Source organism: Gordionus sp. m RMFG-2023, chromosome 4 (assembly GCF_954871325.1).
Source record: "Gordionus sp. m RMFG-2023 chromosome 4, tfGorSpeb1-WG-v2, whole genome shotgun sequence".
NCBI classification, from domain to species: Eukaryota; Metazoa; Nematomorpha; class Gordioida; order Chordodea; family Parachordodidae; genus Gordionus; species Gordionus sp. m RMFG-2023.
The window spans coordinates 15,723,832-15,745,871 of record NC_088778.1 but is presented as its reverse complement, the minus strand read 5'-3'; the positions used below and the strand labels follow the sequence as shown (position 1 = coordinate 15,745,871).

Genomic DNA, 22,040 nt, shown 5'->3' with positions numbered 1-22,040 from the left:
AAAAGGCTAACATCTTAAGTTTAATTTTTTAAATTTTTATATCATTGAACTCAGAATTAAATTTCCTATCTAAATATGCTTTGATGTATTTTTTTACGATATCGGTTCAAAAAATAAATTTTAAAAATTTTTTTGTGGTAAAAACGTTGGAAGGGAAAAGACTAATTATATGCAATTTTGAATATTTTTATATCATTCTACTCAGAATTAAATTTCCTATCCAATTATGCTTAGATGTATTTTTTTACGTTTCCGGTTCAAAAAATAACATTTTTGTCGCGAAAACGTTCGAAGGGAAAAGGCTAACATCTTAAGTTTAATTTTATAAATTTTTATATCATTGAACTCAGAATTAAATTTCCTATCTAAATATGCTTTGATGTATTTTTTTACGATATCGGTTCAAAAAATAAATTTTAAAAATTTTTTTGTGGTAAAAACGTTGGAAGGGAAAAGGCTAACATCTTATATGCAATTTTGAATATTTTTATATCATTCTACTCAGAATTAAATTTCCTATCCAATTATGCTTAGATGTATTTTTTTACGTTTCCGGTTCAAAAAATAACATTTTTGTCGCGAAAACGTTCGAAGGGAAAAGGCTAACATCTTAAGTTTAATTTTATAAATTTTTATATCATTGAACTCAGAATTAAATTTCCTATCTAAATATGCTTTGATGTATTTTTTTACGATATCGGTTCAAAAAATAAATTTTAAAAATTTTTTTGTGGTAAAAACGTTGGAAGGGAAAAGGCTAACATCTTATATGCAATTTTGAATATTTTTATATCATTCTACTCAGAATTAAATTTCCTATCCAATTATGCTTAGATGTATTTTTTTACGTTTCCGGTTCAAAAAATAACATTTTTGTCGCGAAAACGTTCGAAGGGAAAAGGCTTACATCTTAAGTTTAATTTTATAAATTTTTATATCATTGAACTCAGAATTGAATTTCCTATCTAAATATGCTTTGATGTATTTTTTTACGATATCGGTTCAAAAAATAAATTTTAAAAATTTTTCTGTGGTAAAAACGTTGGAAGGGAAAAGGCTAACATCTTATATGCAATTTTGAATATTTTTATATCATTCTACTCAGAATTAAATTTCCTATCCAATTATGCTTAGATGTATTTTTTTACGTTTCCGGTTCAAAAAATAACATTTTTGTCGCGAAAACGTTCGAAGGGAAAAGGCTAACATCTTAAGTTTAATTTTTTAAATTTTTATATCATTGAACTCAGAATTAAATTTCCTATCTAAATATGCTTTGATGTATTTTTTTACGATATCGGTTCAAAAAATAAATTTTAAAAATTTTTTTGTGGTAAAAACGTTGGAAGGGAAAAGGCTAATTATATGCAATTTTGAATATTTTTATATCATTCTACTCAGAATTAAATTTCCTATCCAATTATGCTTAGATGTATTTTTTTACGTTTCCGGTTCAAAAAATAACATTTTTGTCGCGAAAACGTTCGAAGGGAAAAGGCTAACATCTTAAGTTTAATTTTATAAATTTTTATATCATTGAACTCAGAATTAAATTTCCTATCTAAATATGCTTTGATGTATTTTTTTACGATATCGGTTCAAAAAATAAATTTTAAAAATTTTTTTGTGGTAAAAACGTTGGAAGGGAAAAGGCTAACATCTTATATGCAATTTTGATAATTTTATATCATTCTACTCAGAATTAAATTTCCTATCCAATTATGCTTAGATGTATTTTTTTACGTTTCCGGTTCAAAAAATAACATTTTTGTCGCGAAAACGTTCGAAGGGAAAAGACTAACATCTTAAGTTTAATTTTTTAAATTTTTATATCATTGAACTCAGAATTAAATTTCCTATCTAAATATGCTTTGATGTATTTTTTTACGATATCGGTTCAAAAAATAAATTTTAAAAATTTTTTGTGGTAAAAACGTTGGAAGGGAAAAGGCTAACATCTTATATGCAATTTTGAATATTTTTATATCATTCTACTCAGAATTAAATTTCCTATCCAATTATGCTTAGATGTATTTTTTTACGTTTCCGGTTCAAAAAATAACATTTTTGTCGCGAAAACGTTCGAAGGGAAAAGACTAACATCTTAAGTTTAATTTTTTAAATTTTTATATCATTGAACTCAGAATTAAATTTCCTATCTAAATATGCTTTGATGTATTTTTTTACGATATCGGTTCAAAAAATAAATTTTAAAAATTTTTTTGTGGTAAAAACGTTGGAAGGGAAAAGGCTAACATCTTATATGCAATTTTGAATATTTTTATATCATTCTACTCAGAATTAAATTTCCTATCCAATTATGCTTAGATGTATTTTTTTACGTTTCCGGTTCAAAAAATAACATTTTTGTCGCGAAAACGTTCGAAGGGAAAAGGCTAACATCTTAAGTTTAATTTTTTAAATTTTTATATCATTGAACTCAGAATTAAATTTCCTATCTAAATATGCTTTGATGTATTTTTTTACGATATCGGTTCAAAAAATAAATTTTAAAAATTTTTTTGTGGTAAAAACGTTGGAAGGGAAAAGGCTAACATCTTATATGCAATTTTGAATATTTTTATATCATTCTACTCAGAATTAAATTTCCTATCCAATTATGCTTAGATGTATTTTTTTACGTTTCCGGTTCAAAAAATAACATTTTTGTCGCGAAAACGTTCGAAGGGAAAAGGCTAACATCTTAAGTTTAATTTTTTAAATTTTTATATCATTGAACTCAGAATTAAATTTCCTATCTAAATATGCTTTGATGTATTTTTTTACGATATCGGTTCAAAAAATAAATTTTAAAAATTTTTTTGTGGTAAAAACGTTGGAAGGGAAAAGGCTAACATCTTATATGCAATTTTGAATATTTTTATATCATTCTACTCAGAATTAAATTTCCTATCCAATTATGCTTAGATGTATTTTTTTACGTTTCCGGTTCAAAAAATAACATTTTTGTCGCGAAAACGTTCGAAGGGAAAAGGCTAACATCTTAAGTTTAATTTTTTAAATTTTTATATCATTGAACTCAGAATTAAATTTCCTATCTAAATATGCTTTGATGTATTTTTTTACGTTATCGGTTCAAAAAATAAATTTTAATAATTTTTTTGTGGTAAAAACGTTGGAAGGGAAAAGGCTAACATCTTATATGCAATTTTGAATATTTTTATATCATTCTACTCAGAATTAAATTTCCTATCCAATTATGCTTAGATGTATTTTTTTACGTTTCCGGTTCAAAAAATAACATTTTTGTCGCGAAAACGTTCGAAGGGAAAAGGCTAACATCTTAAGTTTAATTTTATAAATTTTTATATCATTGAACTCAGAATTAAATTTCCTATCTAAATATGCTTTGATGTATTTTTTTACGTTATTGGTTCAAAAAATAAATTAAAAAAATTTTTTTGTGGTAAAAACGTTGGAAGGGAAAAGGCTAACATCTTATATGCAATTTTGAATATTTTTATATCATTCTACTCAGAATTAAATTTCCTATCCAATTATGCTTAGATGTATTTTTTTACGTTTCCGGTTCAAAAAATAACATTTTTGTCGCGAAAACGTTCGAAGGGAAAAGGCTAACATCTTAAGTTTAATTTTTTAAATTTTTATATCATTGAACTCAGAATTAAATTTCCTATCTAAATATGCTTTGATGTATTTTTTTACGATATTGGTTCAAAAAATAAATATTAAAAATTTTTTTGTGGTAAAAACGTTGGAAGGGAAAAGGCTAACATCTTATATGCAATTTTGAATATTTTTATATCATTCTACTCAGAATTAAATTTCCTATCCAATTATGCTTAGATGTATTTTTTTACGTTTCCGGTTCAAAAAATAACATTTTTGTCGCGAAAACGTTCGAAGGGAAAAGGCTAACATCTTAAGTTTAATTTTATAAATTTTTATATCATTGAACTCAGAATTAAATTTCCTATCTAAATATGCTTTGATGTATTTTTTTACGATATTGGTTCAAAAAATAAATATTAAAAATTTTTTTGTGGTAAAAACGTTGGAAGGGAAAAGGCTAACATCTTATATGCAATTTTGAATATTTTTATATCATTCTACTCAGAATTAAATTTCCTATCCAATTATGCTTAGATGCATTTTTTTACGTTTCCGGTTCAAAAAATAACATTTTTGTCGCGAAAACGTTCGAAGGGAAAAGGCTAACATCTTAAGTTTAATTTTTTAAATTTTTATATCATTGAACTCAGAATTAAATTTCCTATCTAAATATGCTTTGATGTATTTTTTTACGATATCGGTTCAAAAAATAAATTTAAAAAATTTTTTTGTGGTAAAAACGTTGGAAGGGAAAAGGCTAACATCTTATATGCAATTTTGAATATTTTTATATCATTCTACTCAGAATTAAATTTCCTATCCAATTATGCTTAGATGTATTTTTTTACGTTTCCGGTTCAAAAAATAACATTTTTGTCGCGAAAACGTTCGAAGGGAAAAGGCTAACATCTTAAGTTTAATTTTATAAATTTTTATATCATTGAACTCAGAATTAAATTTCCTATCTAAATATGCTTTGATGTATTTTTTTACGATATTGGTTCAAAAAATAAATATTAAAAATTTTTTTGTGGTAAAAACGTTGGAAGGGAAAAGGCTAACATCTTATATGCAATTTTGAATATTTTTATATCATTCTACTCAGAATTAAATTTCCTATCCAATTATGCTTAGATGTATTTTTTTACGTTTCCGGTTCAAAAAATAACATTTTTGTCGCGAAAACGTTCGAAGGGAAAAGGCTAACATCTTAAGTTTAATTTTATAAATTTTTATATCATTGAACTCAGAATTAAATTTCCTATCTAAATATGCTTTGATGTATTTTTTTACGATATTGGTTCAAAAAATAAATATTAAAAATTTTTTTGTGGTAAAAACGTTGGAAGGGAAAAGGCTAACATCTTATATGCAATTTTGAATATTTTTATATCATTCTACTCAGAATTAAATTTCCTATCCAATTATGCTTAGATGCATTTTTTTACGTTTCCGGTTCAAAAAATAACATTTTTGTCGCGAAAACGTTCGAAGGGAAAAGGCTAACATCTTAAGTTTAATTTTTTAAATTTTTATATCATTGAACTCAGAATTAAATTTCCTATCTAAATATGCTTTGATGTATTTTTTTACGATATCGGTTCAAAAAATAAATTTAAAAAATTTTTTTGTGGTAAAAACGTTGGAAGGGAAAAGGCTAACATCTTATATGCAATTTTGAATATTTTTATATCATTCTACTCAGAATTAAATTTCCTATCCAATTATGCTTAGATGTATTTTTTTACGTTTCCGGTTCAAAAAATAACATTTTTGTCGCGAAAACGTTCGAAGGGAAAAGGCTAACATCTTAAGTTTAATTTTTTAAATTTTTATATCATTGAACTCAGAATTAAATTTCCTATCTAAATATGCTTTGATGTATTTTTTACGATATCGGTTCAAAAAATAAATTTTAAAAATTTTTTTGTGGTAAAAACGTTGGAAGGGAAAAGGCTAATTATATGCAATTTTGAATATTTTTATATCATTCTACTCAGAATTAAATTTCCTATCCAATTATGCTTAGATGTATTTTTTTACGTTTCCGGTTCAAAAAATAACATTTTTGTCGCGAAAACGTTCGAAGGGAAAAGGCTAACATCTTAAGTTTAATTTTATAAATTTTTATATCATTGAACTCAGAATTAAATTTCCTATCTAAATATGCTTTGATGTATTTTTTTACGATATCGGTTCAAAAAATAAATTTTAAAAATTTTTTTGCGGTAAAAACGTTGGAAGGGAAAAGGCTAACATCTTATATGCAATTTTGAATATTTTTATATCATTCTACTCAGAATTAAATTTCCTATCCAATTATGCTTAGATGTATTTTTTTACGTTTCCGGTTCAAAAAATAACATTTTTGTCGCGAAAACGTTCGAAGGGAAAAGGCTAACATCTTAAGTTTAATTTTATAAATTTTTATATCATTGAACTCAGAATTAAATTTCCTATCTAAATATGCTTTGATGTATTTTTTTACGATATCGGTTCAAAAAATAAATTTTAAAAATTTTTTTGTGGTAAAAACGTTGGAAGGGAAAAGGCTAACATCTTATATGCAATTTTGAATATTTTTATATCATTCTACTCAGAATTAAATTTCCTATCCAATTATGCTTAGATGTATTTTTTTACGTTTCCGGTTCAAAAAATAACATTTTTGTCGCGAAAACGTTCGAAGGGAAAAGGCTTACATCTTAAGTTTAATTTTATAAATTTTTATATCATTGAACTCAGAATTGAATTTCCTATCTAAATATGCTTTGATGTATTTTTTTACGATATCGGTTCAAAAAATAAATTTTAAAAATTTTTCTGTGGTAAAAACGTTGGAAGGGAAAAGGCTAACATCTTATATGCAATTTTGAATATTTTTATATCATTCTACTCAGAATTAAATTTCCTATCCAATTATGCTTAGATGTATTTTTTTACGTTTCCGGTTCAAAAAATAACATTTTTGTCGCGAAAACGTTCGAAGGGAAAAGGCTAACATCTTAAGTTTAATTTTTTAAATTTTTATATCATTGAACTCAGAATTAAATTTCCTATCTAAATATGCTTTGATGTATTTTTTTACGATATCGGTTCAAAAAATAAATTTTAAAAATTTTTTTGTGGTAAAAACGTTGGAAGGGAAAAGGCTAACATCTTATATGCAATTTTGAATATTTTTATATCATTCTACTCAGAATTAAATTTCCTATCCAATTATGCTTAGATGTATTTTTTTACGTTTCCGGTTCAAAAAATAACATTTTTGTCGCGAAAACGTTCGAAGGGAAAAGGCTAACATCTTAAGTTTAATTTTATAAATTTTTTTGAACCGATATCGTAAAAAAATACATCAAAGCATATTTAGATAGGAAATTTAATTCTGAGTTCAATGATATAAAAATTTAAAAAATTAAACTTAAGATGTTAGCCTTTTCCCTTCGAACGTTTTCGCGACAAAAATGTTATTTTTTGAACCGGAAACGTAAAAAAATACATCTAAGCATAATTGGATAGGAAATTTAATTCTGAGTAGAATGATATAAAAATATTCAAAATTGCATATAAGATGTTAGCCTTTTCCCTTCCAACGTTTTTACCACAAAAAAATTTTTAAAATTTATTTTTTGAACCGATATCGTAAAAAAATACATCAAAGCATATTTAGATAGGAAATTTAATTCTGAGTTCAATGATATAAAAATTTATAAAATTAAACTTAAGATGTTAGCCTTTTCCTTTCGAACGTTTTCGCGACAAAAATGTTATTTTTTGAACCGGAAACGTAAAAAAATACATCTAAGCATAATTGGATAGGAAATTTAATTCTGAGTAGAATGATATAAAAATATTCAAAATTGCATATAAGATGTTAGCCTTTTCCCTTCCAACGTTTTTACCACAAAAAAATTTTTAAAATTTATTTTTTGAACCGATATTGTAAAAAAATACATCAAAGCATATTTAGATAGGAAATTTAATTCTGAGTTCAATGATATAAAAATTTAAAAAATTAAACTTAAGATGTTAGCCTTTTCCCTTCGAACGTTTTCGCGACAAAAATGTTATTTTTTGAACCGGAAACGTAAAAAAATACATCTAAGCATAATTGGATAGGAAATTTAATTCTGAGTAGAATGATATAAAAATATTCAAAATTGCATATAAGATGTTAGCCTTTTCCCTTCCAACGTTTTTACCACAAAAAAATTTTTAAAATTTATTTTTTGAACCGATATCGTAAAAAAATACATCAAAGCATATTTAGATAGGAAATTTAATTCTGAGTTCAATGATATAAAAATTTATAAAATTAAACTTAAGATGTTAGCCTTTTCCCTTCGAACGTTTTCGCGACAAAAATGTTATTTTTTGAACCGGAAACGTAAAAAAATACATCTAAGCATAATTGGATAGGAAATTTAATTCTGAGTAGAATGATATAAAATTATCAAAATTGCATATAAGATGTTAGCCTTTTCCCTTCCAACGTTTTTACCACAAAAAAATTTTTAAAATTTATTTTTTGAACCGATATCGTAAAAAAATACATCAAAGCATATTTAGATAGGAAATTTAATTCTGAGTTCAATGATATAAAAATTTATAAAATTAAACTTAAGATGTTAGTCTTTTCCCTTCGAACGTTTTCGCGACAAAAATGTTATTTTTTGAACCGGAAACGTAAAAAAATACATCTAAGCATAATTGGATAGGAAATTTAATTCTGAGTAGAATGATATAAAATTATTCAAAATTGCATATAAGATGTTAGCCTTTTCCTTCCAACGTTTTTACCACAAAAAAATTTTTAAAATTTATTTTTTGAACCGATAACGTAAAAAAATACATCAAAGCATATTTAGATAGGAAATTTAATTCTGAGTTCAATGATATAAAAATTTATAAAATTAAACTTAAGATGTTAGCCTTTTCCCTTCGAACGTTTTCGCGACAAAAATGTTATTTTTTGAACCGGAAACGTAAAAAAATACATCTAAGCATAATTGGATAGGAAATTTAATTCTGAGTAGAATGATATAAAAATATTCAAAATTGCATATAAGATGTTAGCCTTTTCCCTTCCAACGTTTTTACCACAAAAAAATTTTTAAAATTTATTTTTTGAACCGATATCGTAAAAAAATACATCAAAGCATATTTAGATAGGAAATTTAATTCTGAGTTCAATGATATAAAAATTTATAAAATTAAACTTAAGATGTTAGCCTTTTCCCTTCGAACGTTTTCGCGACAAAAATGTTATTTTTTGAACCGGAAACGTAAAAAAATACATCTAAGCATAATTGGATAGGAAATTTAATTCTGAGTAGAATGATATAAAAATATTCAAAATTGCATATAAGATGTTAGCCTTTTCCCTTCCAACGTTTTTACCACAAAAAAATTTTTAAAATTTATTTTTTGAACCGATATCGTAAAAAAATACATCAAAGCATATTTAGATAGGAAATTTAATTCTGAGTTCAATGATATAAAAATTTATAAAATTAAACTTAAGATGTTAGCCTTATCCCTTCGAACGTTTTCGCGACAAAAATGTTATTTTTTGAACCGGAAACGTAAAAAAATACATCTAAGAATAATTGGATAGGAAATTTTATTCTGAGTAGAATGATATAAAAATATTCAAAATTGCATATAAGATGTTAGCCTTTTCCCTTCCAACGTTTTTACCACAAAAAAATTTTTAAAATTTATTTTTTGAACCGATATCGTAAAAAAATACATCAAAGCATATTTAGATAGGAAATTTAATTCTGAGTTCAATGATATAAAAATTTATAAAATTAAACTTAAGATGTTAGTCTTTTCCCTTCGAACGTTTTCGCGACAAAAATGTTATTTTTTGAACCGGAAACGTAAAAAAATACATCTAAGCATAATTGGATAGGAAATTTAATTCTGAGTAGAATGATATAAAAATATTCAAAATTGCATATAAGTTGTTAGCCTTTTCCCTTCCAACGTTTTTACCACAAAAAAATTTTTTAAATTTATTTTTTGAACCGATATCGTAAAAAAATACATCAAAGCATATTTAGATAGGAAATTTAATTCTGAGTTCAATGATATAAAAATTTAAAAAATTAAACTTAAGATGTTAGCCTTTTCCCTTCGAACGTTTTCGCGACAAAAATGTTATTTTTTGAACCGGAAACGTAAAAAAATACATCTAAGCATAATTGGATAGGAAATTTAATTCTGAGTAGAATGATATAAAAATATTCAAAATTGCATATAAGATGTTAGCCTTTTCCCTTCCAACGTTTTTACCACAAAAAAATTTTTAAAATTTATTTTTTGAACCGATATCGTAAAAAAATACATCAAAGCATATTTAGATAGGAAATTTAATTCTGAGTTCAATGATATAAAAATTTAAAAAATTAAACTTAAGATGTTAGCCTTTTCCCTTCGAACGTTTTCGCGACAAAAATATTATTTTTTGAACCGGAAACGTAAAAAAATACATCTAAGCATAATTGGATAGGAAATTTAATTCTGAGTAGAATGATATAAAAATATTCAAAATTGCATATAAGATGTTAGCCTTTTCCCTTCCAACGTTTTTACCACAAAAAAATTTTTAAAATTTATTTTTTGAACCGATATCGTAAAAAAATACATCAAAGCATATTTAGATAGGAAATTTAATTCTGAGTTCAATGATATAAAAATTTATAAAATTAAACTTAAGATGTTAGCCTTTTCCCTTCGAACGTTTTCGCGACAAAAATGTTATTTTTTGAACCGGAAACGTAAAAAAATACATCTAAGCATAATTGGATAGGAAATTTAATTCTGAGTAGAATGATATAAAAATATTCAAAATTGCATATAAGATGTTAGCCTTTTCCCTTCCAACGTTTTTACCACAAAAAAATTTTTTTAATTTATTTTTTGAACCAATAACGTAAAAAAATACATCAAAGCATATTTAGATAGGAAATTTAATTCTGAGTTCAATGATATAAAAATTTATAAAATTAAACTTAAGATGTTAGCCTTTTCCCTTCGAACGTTTTCGCGACAAAAATGTTATTTTTTGAACCGGAAACGTAAAAAAATACATCTAAGCATAATTGGATAGGAAATTTAATTCTGAGTAGAATGATATAAAAATATTCAAAATTGCATATAAGATGTTAGCCTTTTCCCTTCCAACGTTTTTACCACAAAAAAATTATTAAAATTTATTTTTTGAACCGATAACGTAAAAAAATACATCAAAGCATATTTAGATAGGAAATTTAATTCTGAGTTCAATGATATAAAAATTTATAAAATTAAACTTAAGATGTTAGCCTTTTCCCTTCGAACGTTTTCGCGACAAAAATGTTATTTTTTGAACCGGAAACGTAAAAAAATACATCTAAGCATAATTGGATAGGAAATTTAATTCTGAGTAGAATGATATAAAAATATTCAAAATTGCATATAAGATGTTAGCCTTTTCCCTTCCAACGTTTTTACCACAAAAAAATTTTTAAAATTTATTTTTTGAACCGATAACGTAAAAAATTACATCAAAGCATATTTAGATAGGAAATTTAATTCTGAGTTCAATGATATAAAAATTTATAAAATTAAACTTAAGATGTTAGCCTTTTCCCTTAGAATGTTTTCGCGACAAAAATGTTATTTTTTGAACCGGAAACGTAAAAAAATACATCTAAGCATAATTGGATAGGAAATTTAATTCTGAGTAGAATGATATTAAAATATTCAAAATTGCATATAAGATTTTAGCCTTTTCCCTAATCCAGTACTCACAATATCGTTATACTTACTATCAATTTAGTTTTGAAAAAAACTTAAATAGAATATACATATAATTTTAAAAATTCCATTATTTTAAAATAACCAAATATAATTTAATTAAATAAATTAAAAATTAATGAAATTAAATAAAATTATAATCGCAATTTATTTCAAAGAATTAATAAAAAAATTGAAATATTATAATCCATATTTTTAAAATAACCAAATATAATTTAATTAAAAATAAAAATTTAATAAAAATAAAAATAAAACCGCAATTTATTTCAAAGAATTAATAAAAAAATTGAAAAGATCTTAAAATTTCCATTTTTTAAATATATTATATTCCATTTTTTTTAAATAAATAAATATAATTTAATTAAAAATATAAATTAAAAATTAATAAAATTAAATAAAATTAAAACCGTAATTTATTTCAAAGAATTAATAAAAAAATTGACAAGTTCTTAAAATTTCCATTTTTTTAATATATTATAATGTAATATTATTATAATATTTTTCTCGTAAAAAAAGCAATAAATCAATCAAATTACACATTAATCATTTTCTTTGTTATTTTTATTTTCAATATTATTTTTTAGCCTTTCGTATCATGCAGCCTTTCGACTTTTAGACCTTGCGATTTAATTGTTTATATTTTTTAATAATAATTTTTCTCCAAGATAATAAATAAAAAAAATATTTTTATTTTATTTTTTTGGATATAAAATTCATTGTTTTTTTTTATTTAATTTTTTTTTACCAAGGCTGGGGGATGGGGAGGATATTTTTATTTTAATTTAAGAAAAGATATTAATTTTTAGAATATACTTATGGAATAAAAAGATTAATTTTAAGAATAGTATTGTAATTGAAAAAATTTTAAATCATGATTTAAATCAGAGGCCTGTAGAGGTACCATTTGCAAGGTTCTGCAGGGATTTTTTTTAAAAAAATTGGATTTGTGCTGGGTCAGGCCAAATATTTTTTAAGAAAATTCGGGCCGGGTGGGCCTTAGAATTTTTTTTATATAAATTTATCAATTTTATGATTAATTTTTTATGTAAAATATTTTATTTTATTTATAGTACCATATAATAAATAACGTTTAATTAGAGAAATTATATAAATCAATTTCTGTATTTAAATTAATTCGAGCGGGCCGGTAAATTTATTTTAAAAAAATTTAGTTAAGTCCGGGGTAAACTTAAAAATATTTCGGGCCGGGCCTGAAAAATTAGGCCCGATGCAGATCACTAATTCAAAGCTATTATTTGAATGTTTTGTTATACAATATTATAACCTTTTTATAGCAATTATATTGAAGTCAATATAATTGCAAAATATTAGAAGTTAAATTATATAATTATAAAATAGTATAGGGGAGATTAGAGTTAGGTAAACCCAGGGGCTTGGAAAACCATTTAATCTCATTTTAAAATTAAACACACCAGAAGGTTAATTTATCCTGATATAGTTTTCATTAATAAATAATTGCTAAAAATTTTATTTAGAAATAAAATTTTGTGAAATTTTCAAAAGATTTTTACATGACAGAATTTTAATTTCTATTAAAATATATAATAATTTATATATTTTAAATTTTATTGAAAGTTTAAACACTCGTCTATAATTTGAATAAGTTTTATGAGTATTTATCAAATCTAGATATTATTTCAATCATGATTTGTCAATTTAGAGCTAGCGAGGTTTGCTAATAAACCATACACGTCATTATGGCAGTTAATAATAACAAGCGTAGGCTAAAGTCAGCTTGTTTCAGCAAAAAGTTGAAAAATAAATATTATGATAATTGTCATTTTTCTATGGTACATCTTCACTGAAATTTTATTTTAACATCTTTACTATACATATTTTTACCTATTTGTTTTAAAAAAATTCAAAAAGGTTAAAAAATAACGATTATGACAATTGTCACTCTTCTATGGTACATCTTCACTGAAATTTTATTTTAACATCTTTACAATATATATTTTTACCTATTTACTTTAAAAAAATTTTTAAAAAGTTAAAAAATAACGATTATGACAATTGTCACTTTTCTATGGTACATCTTCACTTAAATTTTATTTAACATCTTTACAATATATATTCTTGCCTATTTACTTTGAAAAAATTCAAAAAAGTTCAAAAATAACGATTATGACAATTGTGACTTTTCTGTGGTATCTACACTAAAATTTTAACTTAACATGTTTACAATATATATTTTTACCTATATGCTGACTAAATAGATCAACTTAGTCGACTAAATTAGTCGTTTTAGTCGACTATATTAGTGTTTTTAGTCGACTATATTAGTCGTTTTAGTCGACTAAATTAGTTGCTTTAGTCGACTATATGTTTTAGTCGACTAAATTAGTTGCTTTAATCGGCTATATTAGTCGTTTTAGTCAGTCGGAAGAACTCGACTAATTAACAACACTAATACTCACTATTATACCATTCTTTAAAACACCTGCATTTCTCATCCACAGCTTTCGATACCTCCGGGTTCCACCACCAAATCTCCTTATGTCTAGGCAGCCCTTTTGTCCATCCACATACCTCCTCAGTTGTCATCACCCAGGCTTTTTTCATGGCTTCCCACTTGTCATTTACCCCAGATGCTTGTGCCACCTCCGCCTCCTTTATCGCCAATGTCATAGAATTGTCTTGCATTCTCCTCCTTCAATTTCCAGACCTTCAGTCTTGGCACTAACTTTCTTTTAGTGATCCTGGCGCCTTTAAAAGTAAGATCTCCTATAACTAGTCGATGCTGATTATTACATTTCTCTCCCGGTATCACTTTCATATTTTTTACTATACATCTATCACATCTCCTTAATAACAAATCATCCATAGCACTTTTGGTACTACCTGACTTATAAGTCACAAGCTTCTCTGATTTTTTCTTAAACATTGTATTATAGACAATCATATCCATAGCATCACTAAAATCTAAAATCCTCTCCCCTTCCAGATTCTTCATGCCGTAACTGTACTCTCCATGTACTCCTTCATAACCTTCACTACTCGCTCCTACATGTTCATTCATATCACCAGCCAGGATAATCCCGGCTTCATTTGCCAGTCTCGATGTCACCCCCAATAGACTGTCCCAAAATATATTTTTCTCTTCTTCACTTCTTCCAACCTAAGGAACATATGCCGAGATAATATTATATAGCATTCTACCAAAATCATCTTGATAACCATTATCTGGTTAGCTAGTCTTCTCACTTCGACTACTTTGTCTACCAATTTCTCTGCAACCAATACCCCAACTCCAGCCTTACCATTATTACTTCCTTGCCAAAAGAATTTATACTTTTCACTAGTCTTGCCAATCATTCTTCTCCCATTTCCTACCATCTGGTCTCCTGTATGCAGCACACATCTATATGCCTTCTATGCAATACATCAACCACTTTTCCCGCTCTTCCCGTCATACTTCCAACATTCCATGTCGTGACCTTTACTCGATCCCCGTAAACTGGTTTCTCCACTTTTTATCAGGTCGTTTATGGCCTCTATAAGTTTCATTTTCATGAATCGTGGTTCCACCAGGTTTCCCATCCTTCTTTTTGTTGTAATGAGGAGGCCCACAGGGTACTTTGAACTGAACCCCGGCCATGCTTTGTTGTAACCATAGGGAAATTTTGTAGCAAGGTTTTTACAATCGGATGCCCTTCCTGACATCAACCCCTTTAAGTGGTTTTTACACCCCGTCGAGGAGACGGTGATCCTATTCTAGACCCAGATCACAGGGAACCTTTTAGACCTCCATTAGCCGCCAAAAGACTTGCCACTCCCCTGCCACGATGAAACTGAAGGTAGGATTTTGGAAGAGATGTTATTATATGATAATAGATTTGAATTAAATTTCGTATTTAATCCCTTATTTTTTTTCTCCCTTCTTTATTTTGTTGATATACATTTTGAGTACAGGTTCAGAATCTGCAATGAGTTTAATAAGGTCCATCATATTGCCTTCTTACTGCCTGTTTCCCTAGAAAGTGGTTAAGAGATATTAAATAACCTAGACATCTTATTATTATTCTTATGATAGAACGGTTATTATCCACACATTCTTTCTGGGGTATTAAATTGTTATATGGAATTTTTGTTGCGTGAATGCCTTCCATATTCGGCCATCATATATGCCTGTGAAGATTCATGTGCAATAATATCACGATTAAATTTCATGATCATTATCAGAGTCAGATACTATATTTTCTTCTAGCACTTTTCGTTATTATTAGTATAATTTTAAAAAATAATTATTAATAAAAATATTTATTATATCAACAGCATTGAATTCCCACTTTTTACTTCTTTTTTCTTAAATTGTGATTTAATACCCTATATAAGATAAGTATAAACAATTAAATATTTAATAAAAAAATTACTTTGCTATTTGTCTAATTTTGAGTAATATTCTTAAAAGCTACTATTTCAAAGCTTTTCTTTATATCATTAAAATTAAGCCCACCATGTCTTTTTCTAATGTAGTCTATCCATTTATCATCTCTTATATTATGCGATGTGCAATTTTTAAACAAGCATTTTTATTTTTTTGGTTAATATTTTTGGGCATATTTTGAAATTGGAAAAATAATTTATGACAAGAAATCTCAGATAACAACCTAATTTACTAAACATCACCCAAAATTTCTGTCAATAATATTAAATTAATTAATAAGTGGGGTGGGGGGTCTTATTATTACATACATAAACCAGAAATCAATTGGTTATGGATGGATGTAGCATTAAATTTAACAAAAAAAAATAATTTTTAATTAAAAAATTTTAATCATTCAAATTTTTAGAAGCAATTGCTTCGGACTAGTGTTGTTAAATGACTCATTTTGAGCCAATCTTTTAATATGGCTAACTCAATATTTTAGCCAGAAAAGCATTGTCTAAGCCTCAAGATTTCGATATTATATGTCTAGACCTTTGTTCCTTCTATTAGCAAAATCTAGAGGCTTGCGTAATTCTGGATGAAATATTGAGTTAGCCGTTTCAAAAAATCGGCTCAAAACGAGCCATTTAACAACACTACTTTAGACCCCCCCCCTCCATTGTAGGGGACACTGCATATGGCAACCTTATATATGCAGTACTTAAAACATGTAAAGTGATGTACTTACAAAATCGCAACAAATTCTACATTGCACATATAAATTCATGTTTTATAATTTTGGCTATACCTATATATTTGCAAGATGTTTAAAAAATCAACTTAAATGAAGGTAAAACTGGACTCAGTAATATTATCTTATTTGTATAAATTTAAAATATTTATTTTCATATAGTGATTGTAAAAAATGTATATTGAACATATAAATTCATGTTTTATAATCTTGGCTATACCTATATATTTGCAAGATGTTTAAAAAATCAACTTAAATGAAGGTAAAACTGGGTTAACTATATTGCACATATTTATAGATTATAAATTTAATATTGCAAAATGATAATAAATATATTAAAAATTATAAATTCGGTTATAATTACCATCAAATCTTGGATGAGCTCGTTTATGAAACATTTCATTCCATGAAGAATAATAAATGTTCCCATCATATAATTTTAAGTCTGTGGTAGTAGTATTACCCATATGCTGTTTTTTGTTTTTAATAATTATTATTTGCTTTTTGCTATCCCATAATTGTTTGCATGCCTCAACCCATATAGTTTCACCTTTTATGCAGTAATAAAAAATTCTGCATGCCTACAAAAAAATATTAATAATTGTCATTATATTCATTAAATAACTAAACCAATGATATATTGTATAAGTTTGAGCCAATATCATTTTTAATAACTAGCTTAAATATAAATAGTAAAATTTCTTTGGGTAAATCTGTTATAGTAATTAAGTCATTATTTGTTGGATTATTATTTTGATAAAGTCCATGGCTCATAAACAAAATTTTAATTTACGAGCCTAAAGATAGTTTTTTCCGAAAATGAGACGATTAGCATTCTGTCAATGACCTGACCAATTTGACACATATAAAGGTCAGGTGTTATTAAGGTTTTTATATCTTGTTCGAATATGGCAGCAGATATTTAAATTTATTCAAACATAAACTACTTCATTGTTCTTAAAATCATTTGGGTGGTATTCCTTGTTATAACATCAGCTATATTACAAGGATTAGATAATTTAAAATGAAATGAATTTATTCTTATATTACAAATTTTATTTTAGGATGTTAATTTGAATAAGAAAATAAAAAAATATAACAAAATAATGGATAAAATATTTAGCTAGCTAGGCTAAAAATGTTACTTGAATATAAATATTCTGTGATATGCGATATATAGCGCATATGGCCTCTGGGTTGGATAAACAACAGAGCTACGCTAGGTACTCATTTCCATCTAATTGGAACATAAGTTAATTAGGGTGAAGATTTAAAAAAAAATATGAGGAGCCCTCTACACGTTTGTGGGCAAGCCGCACGTACTTGTACGCGCAACATTTCGAAAAATGTTACAGACATCCATAGGCTTTAAGAAAAAGAGCGGGGCAAAAAAAAGAGCTGTTGCGTCGTTGCATTCTAATTTTTATTTTTTATAATCTAATTTTACTTGTTATATTTTATAACCTTACTTTTTTATATTTTAATCTTATTTTTGTTTTTCGTTTTTTTAATATTGTATTCTAATTTGGATTTATAAAATATGTATATAAACGAGGTGTAAAATGGAAAAGATAGTTATAATAAAGTTAATAATAAAAATACGTTTTTGTTTAATAGCACAATACATGTTCCTTTGCATGGTGCTCCATAAAAGGTATAAGAAATGGAAATTAAATGTTTTTCTTTAAAAAATAAAAAAAATTTTCCCTATATATACAAGAAGATTGAAAAGTAAATTCATTTTTTTATATTATGTTCTCGTTCAAGTTAATTAATATCCCCTACAAAATTTCAATTTATGACATCTTGTTCGACTTAACTTATAATTGTGATGTAAATTATTCGAGAATTAGTGGGACAGAAGACGTTCTGTTCGAATTTATCAATTTGAGAGAAATGATTTCTTGCTTCGAATCTTTGAATGGAAGCATTACATTTTTAGCGATAATGATTTTATCCAACTCACTTGTATTTTTGTCAAAACATAAATTATTAAAATATCATATGTTATAATTTCTTAATGATATGTCCTATTAATAAGAAATGGAGATAAAACCAGAGTTTATACATAAGATTCCTAAGTTAGTGGGACCTCTTACCGAAATTTATTTAGATAGAATATTAAATTATTTTTCGACCAGTACATTATCGGACTTATTAAAATAAATACTTTGCTTAATAATTTATCAGACGAAGTTTTTGACGATATTAAAGCAATTTGTTCTGATACCGACATTTTAGATCTTAAAATTGTGATTAAAAAATTAACTTACCTTTTACTAGCGCAAGATTTAAATACTTTAATTAATAAGTTTAATCTGCTTCAACAAAACTCATCAGAGAGTTTTATGCTATGGTACATTAGAGTATCGAAACTTCATAAAAAATGTAATTTTTTGGACGACAGTAGATTAAAAGAAAAACTACGTACTTCTACTTTAAATGATAAGATAAAATATAAATTCTCTAAAAACTTTGACTTAACATTAAACCAGATGGTTGAATTAGGGGTGAAACTAGACTCTAGTAATATTAAGTCAGAGGACAATAATATAAGTTATATAAATTATGATAAAAAATCCGTTAAAGAGAAAAACTTTTACAGTAAAAATAGAAACGACAATAATTATTTTAGACCTAATAATAATTTTAGAAATGATAATAATTTTAGAAATAATTATGATAACAGAAATAGAAATGGGAATTACAATAACAATTTTAGATACAATTATGGTAATAATAATTCGAGATACCACGATAATTATAACAATTATAACTACAACAACTATCGCTATAACAATAATAATCAATCGAATTATGGTAGAAATAATACATGGTATAATAATAATCAAAGAAAACAAATCCAATACGGTGACGGAAATCGTAACAATTACCAATCTTATTACAACAATTCAAATAATTATAGAGGTAATGATAATAATCAGAGAAAGCAAATACAATATAACAACAACTCATATATTTATAGAGGTGGCGAGGAAAATAATAGAAAGCAAATACAATACAACAATGATTACAACATGAATATTGAAGAAATTATTGAAGAGAAAGTGGACTCTACAAAGAACAAAGATGATAATGATTTTAATGTCAACAATTTATCTGGTGATATGCTTAATGACAAAGATAACGCATTTATGACTACTTTAAAAGTGAACGATATTGTTACTTGTATGCAAGTTGACACTGGTTCCAAACACACTATTATACCCAGTGGCGTAGCTAGGAATTTTCCTTAGAGGGGGTCCATACATATAAAATCTGGGGGGCTTTCGGCCGGATTTATCTTACAAATCATAACCATATCTTCGATAATATAAAATAAACATATTTTTTAAATGCATCAATAATATGTTATTATAATTTAGTAGATTATTCTCAATGACTTTATAATACTATCCAGAATAATTTCAATAATTGATATAAAATCACCTTTAAGACTTTTGAACGTATAATCTAAAAAAAAATTTTGCTCTGGGAGGGGTCCAAACCCGAAAACCACCCCCGTAGCTACGCCACTGATTATACCTCATGGTCTGGCTAAAAAATTTGGTATTAGAGATCTTAAGAAATCCGAGCTACAACTCACCGCTTATGACGGGAATTTAATCAAAATCATCGGCACTACTCAAGTTAAAGTGACTTATGATGGTATCTCAAAATGTTTACAAGCGGTAGTCGTCGAATCAAGTAAAAATGCCTTGTTGGAACGTATGTGGATCAATGCTTTCAAAAATATTTTAAATAAATTTATAGCAAATGTTGACACTAATTACGAAGATGAAATAAAAAAATTGATTATAGAGTGTGAATCCAAATTGACTAATGGGCCAATCAACAAAGCAAGTGTCAATTTACATTTAAGAAGAGATGCCCAACCTAAAATTATACCGCCTAGACGTATTCCTTATTCAAAAATTGATCTTGTTAGTAATGAACTTAAAAAATGGATACATGATAAAATAATTGAGCCGGTGAATGATGTCCGATGGGCAAGTCCTGTTACCGCTGTCTACAAAGATGATGGGAGCATTAGGCTTTGTGCTGATTTTAAGGACACTGTAAACCCAGCTCCAGAAGATTTTAGATACCCTCTACCACGAATCAATGATCTAATTGCTAAACTTTCAGAAGGAAAGAAATTTACGAAGATTGACTTTAAAAATGCTTTCTTACAGATACCAATTGATAAAAGTTGCAGAAATATTTTAACCATATCTACGCACAAGGGATATTACCAATTTACTAGACTTCCTTTTGGGCTTAAGACCTCATCTGCAATTTTTCAACAGATTGTGGATCAAATCTTCGGTGATATGGATGACGTCATATTTTATATTGATGATTTACTTATAACTGGAAAAAACGATGAAGCCCACCTTAACAACATAAAAAAAGTGTTTGATAGAATATCATCGTTTGGGCTAATACCTAACTTCAACAAAAGTGTGTTCTTTAAAAACAAAGTGAGGTTCCTGGGTCATGATATTGACGCTAAGGGGATTCATGCTAATCACGACAAAATTGAAGCAATAATTAATATGCCAGAACCAAAATCAGCTGCTGAATTATCAACATTTCTGGGAATGGCTGGCTACTATAGAAAATTTTTGAACAATTTTGCGGAAATTGCCGATCCTCTTTATAAGATTGTCAACAAAGAAAAATGGGCTTGGAACCTAGAACACTCTAAAAGTTTTAATGATCTTAAAAAGTTGATTAGTCTTCCACCTGCTTTGACATATTTTAACCCTGAATTACCTATAGGGATAGCCACTGACGCATCAAAATGTGGTTTAGGAGCTGTACTATTTCATATTGAAAAAGATGGTAAAGAAAAACCTATAGCTTTCGCGTCGAGAACTTTATTAAAATCTGAAATGAACTATACCAATATTGAGCGTGAGGCTCTCGCCATAATGTTCGCTATAAAGAGATTGCAGGAATATTTAATAGGCACAAAATTTACTATTATTACTGACTATAAGCCTCTAGTTCACATCTTTACCAAGGGTCTTAAGGATAATAGCACTATGTCGTTAAGACTCCAGAAGTGGAATATAACATTAGGAGGATATGATTTTAATATAAAGTATAAAGCCGGTAAATATAATGTTGTTCCTGATTGTCTCTCGAGATTACCACAAGAAAATCGTGATGAAACTATTGAAAACATAACTATAATAAATGGATATGAGGATTTACCTATTAACTTTAATCAAATTCGTGATGAAACTTTGAAAGATATGGAATTAAAACAAGTCATAAGTGATATTAATAACAACAGGCCTATTGTGAATAATATTTATAAAAACATTGAATTGGAATTAAGTATAATTAAGGATTGTCTTTATAAAAGCAACAAAATTATAATTCCGTCTTCTATGAGAAAAAATATACTTCAGTCATTACATGAAGGTCACTTGGGAGCAGGAAAAATCAAATCCTTAGCCAAAGATTACATGTGGTGGCCTGATATAA

The 22,040-nt window shown here is 26.6% G+C and overlaps 2 protein-coding genes across 3 annotated transcripts in view; one reads left to right on the top strand and one right to left on the bottom strand.

Moving 5' to 3' along the window:
• The window catches only part of LOC135928322 (F-box only protein 9-like), a 38,001-nt gene extending 20,643 nt beyond the window's left edge, over nt 1-17,358 (bottom strand). For both annotated transcript variants that reach the window (XR_010572287.1, XM_065464762.1), the window contains exons 1-2: nt 17,172-17,358; nt 16,906-17,122 (exon numbers count right to left, since the gene is read on the bottom strand). Coding sequence is in view for 1 of the 2 variants with exons in the window: in XM_065464762.1 (XP_065320834.1) it covers nt 16,906-17,122; nt 17,172-17,315 (361 nt within the window). In the remaining variant the exon portion in view is untranslated. The remainder of the gene's footprint in view (nt 1-16,905; nt 17,123-17,171) is intronic.
• Nucleotides 17,359-19,036: 1,678 nt separating this feature from the next.
• LOC135928663 (homeobox protein 2-like) lies at nt 19,037-19,798 on the top strand. Its single transcript, XM_065465118.1, has one exon. It carries the CDS (start codon nt 19,037-19,039, stop codon nt 19,796-19,798), a length of 762 nt encoding a protein of 253 aa, XP_065321190.1.
• The last annotated feature ends 2,242 nt before the right edge of the window (nt 19,799-22,040 follow it).

Excerpts from the sequence above, each read along its gene's own strand:
- LOC135928663 (XM_065465118.1), top strand. The coding sequence starts at position 19,037 with ATGGTTGAATTAGGGGTGAAACTAGACTCTAGTAATATTAAGTCAGAG.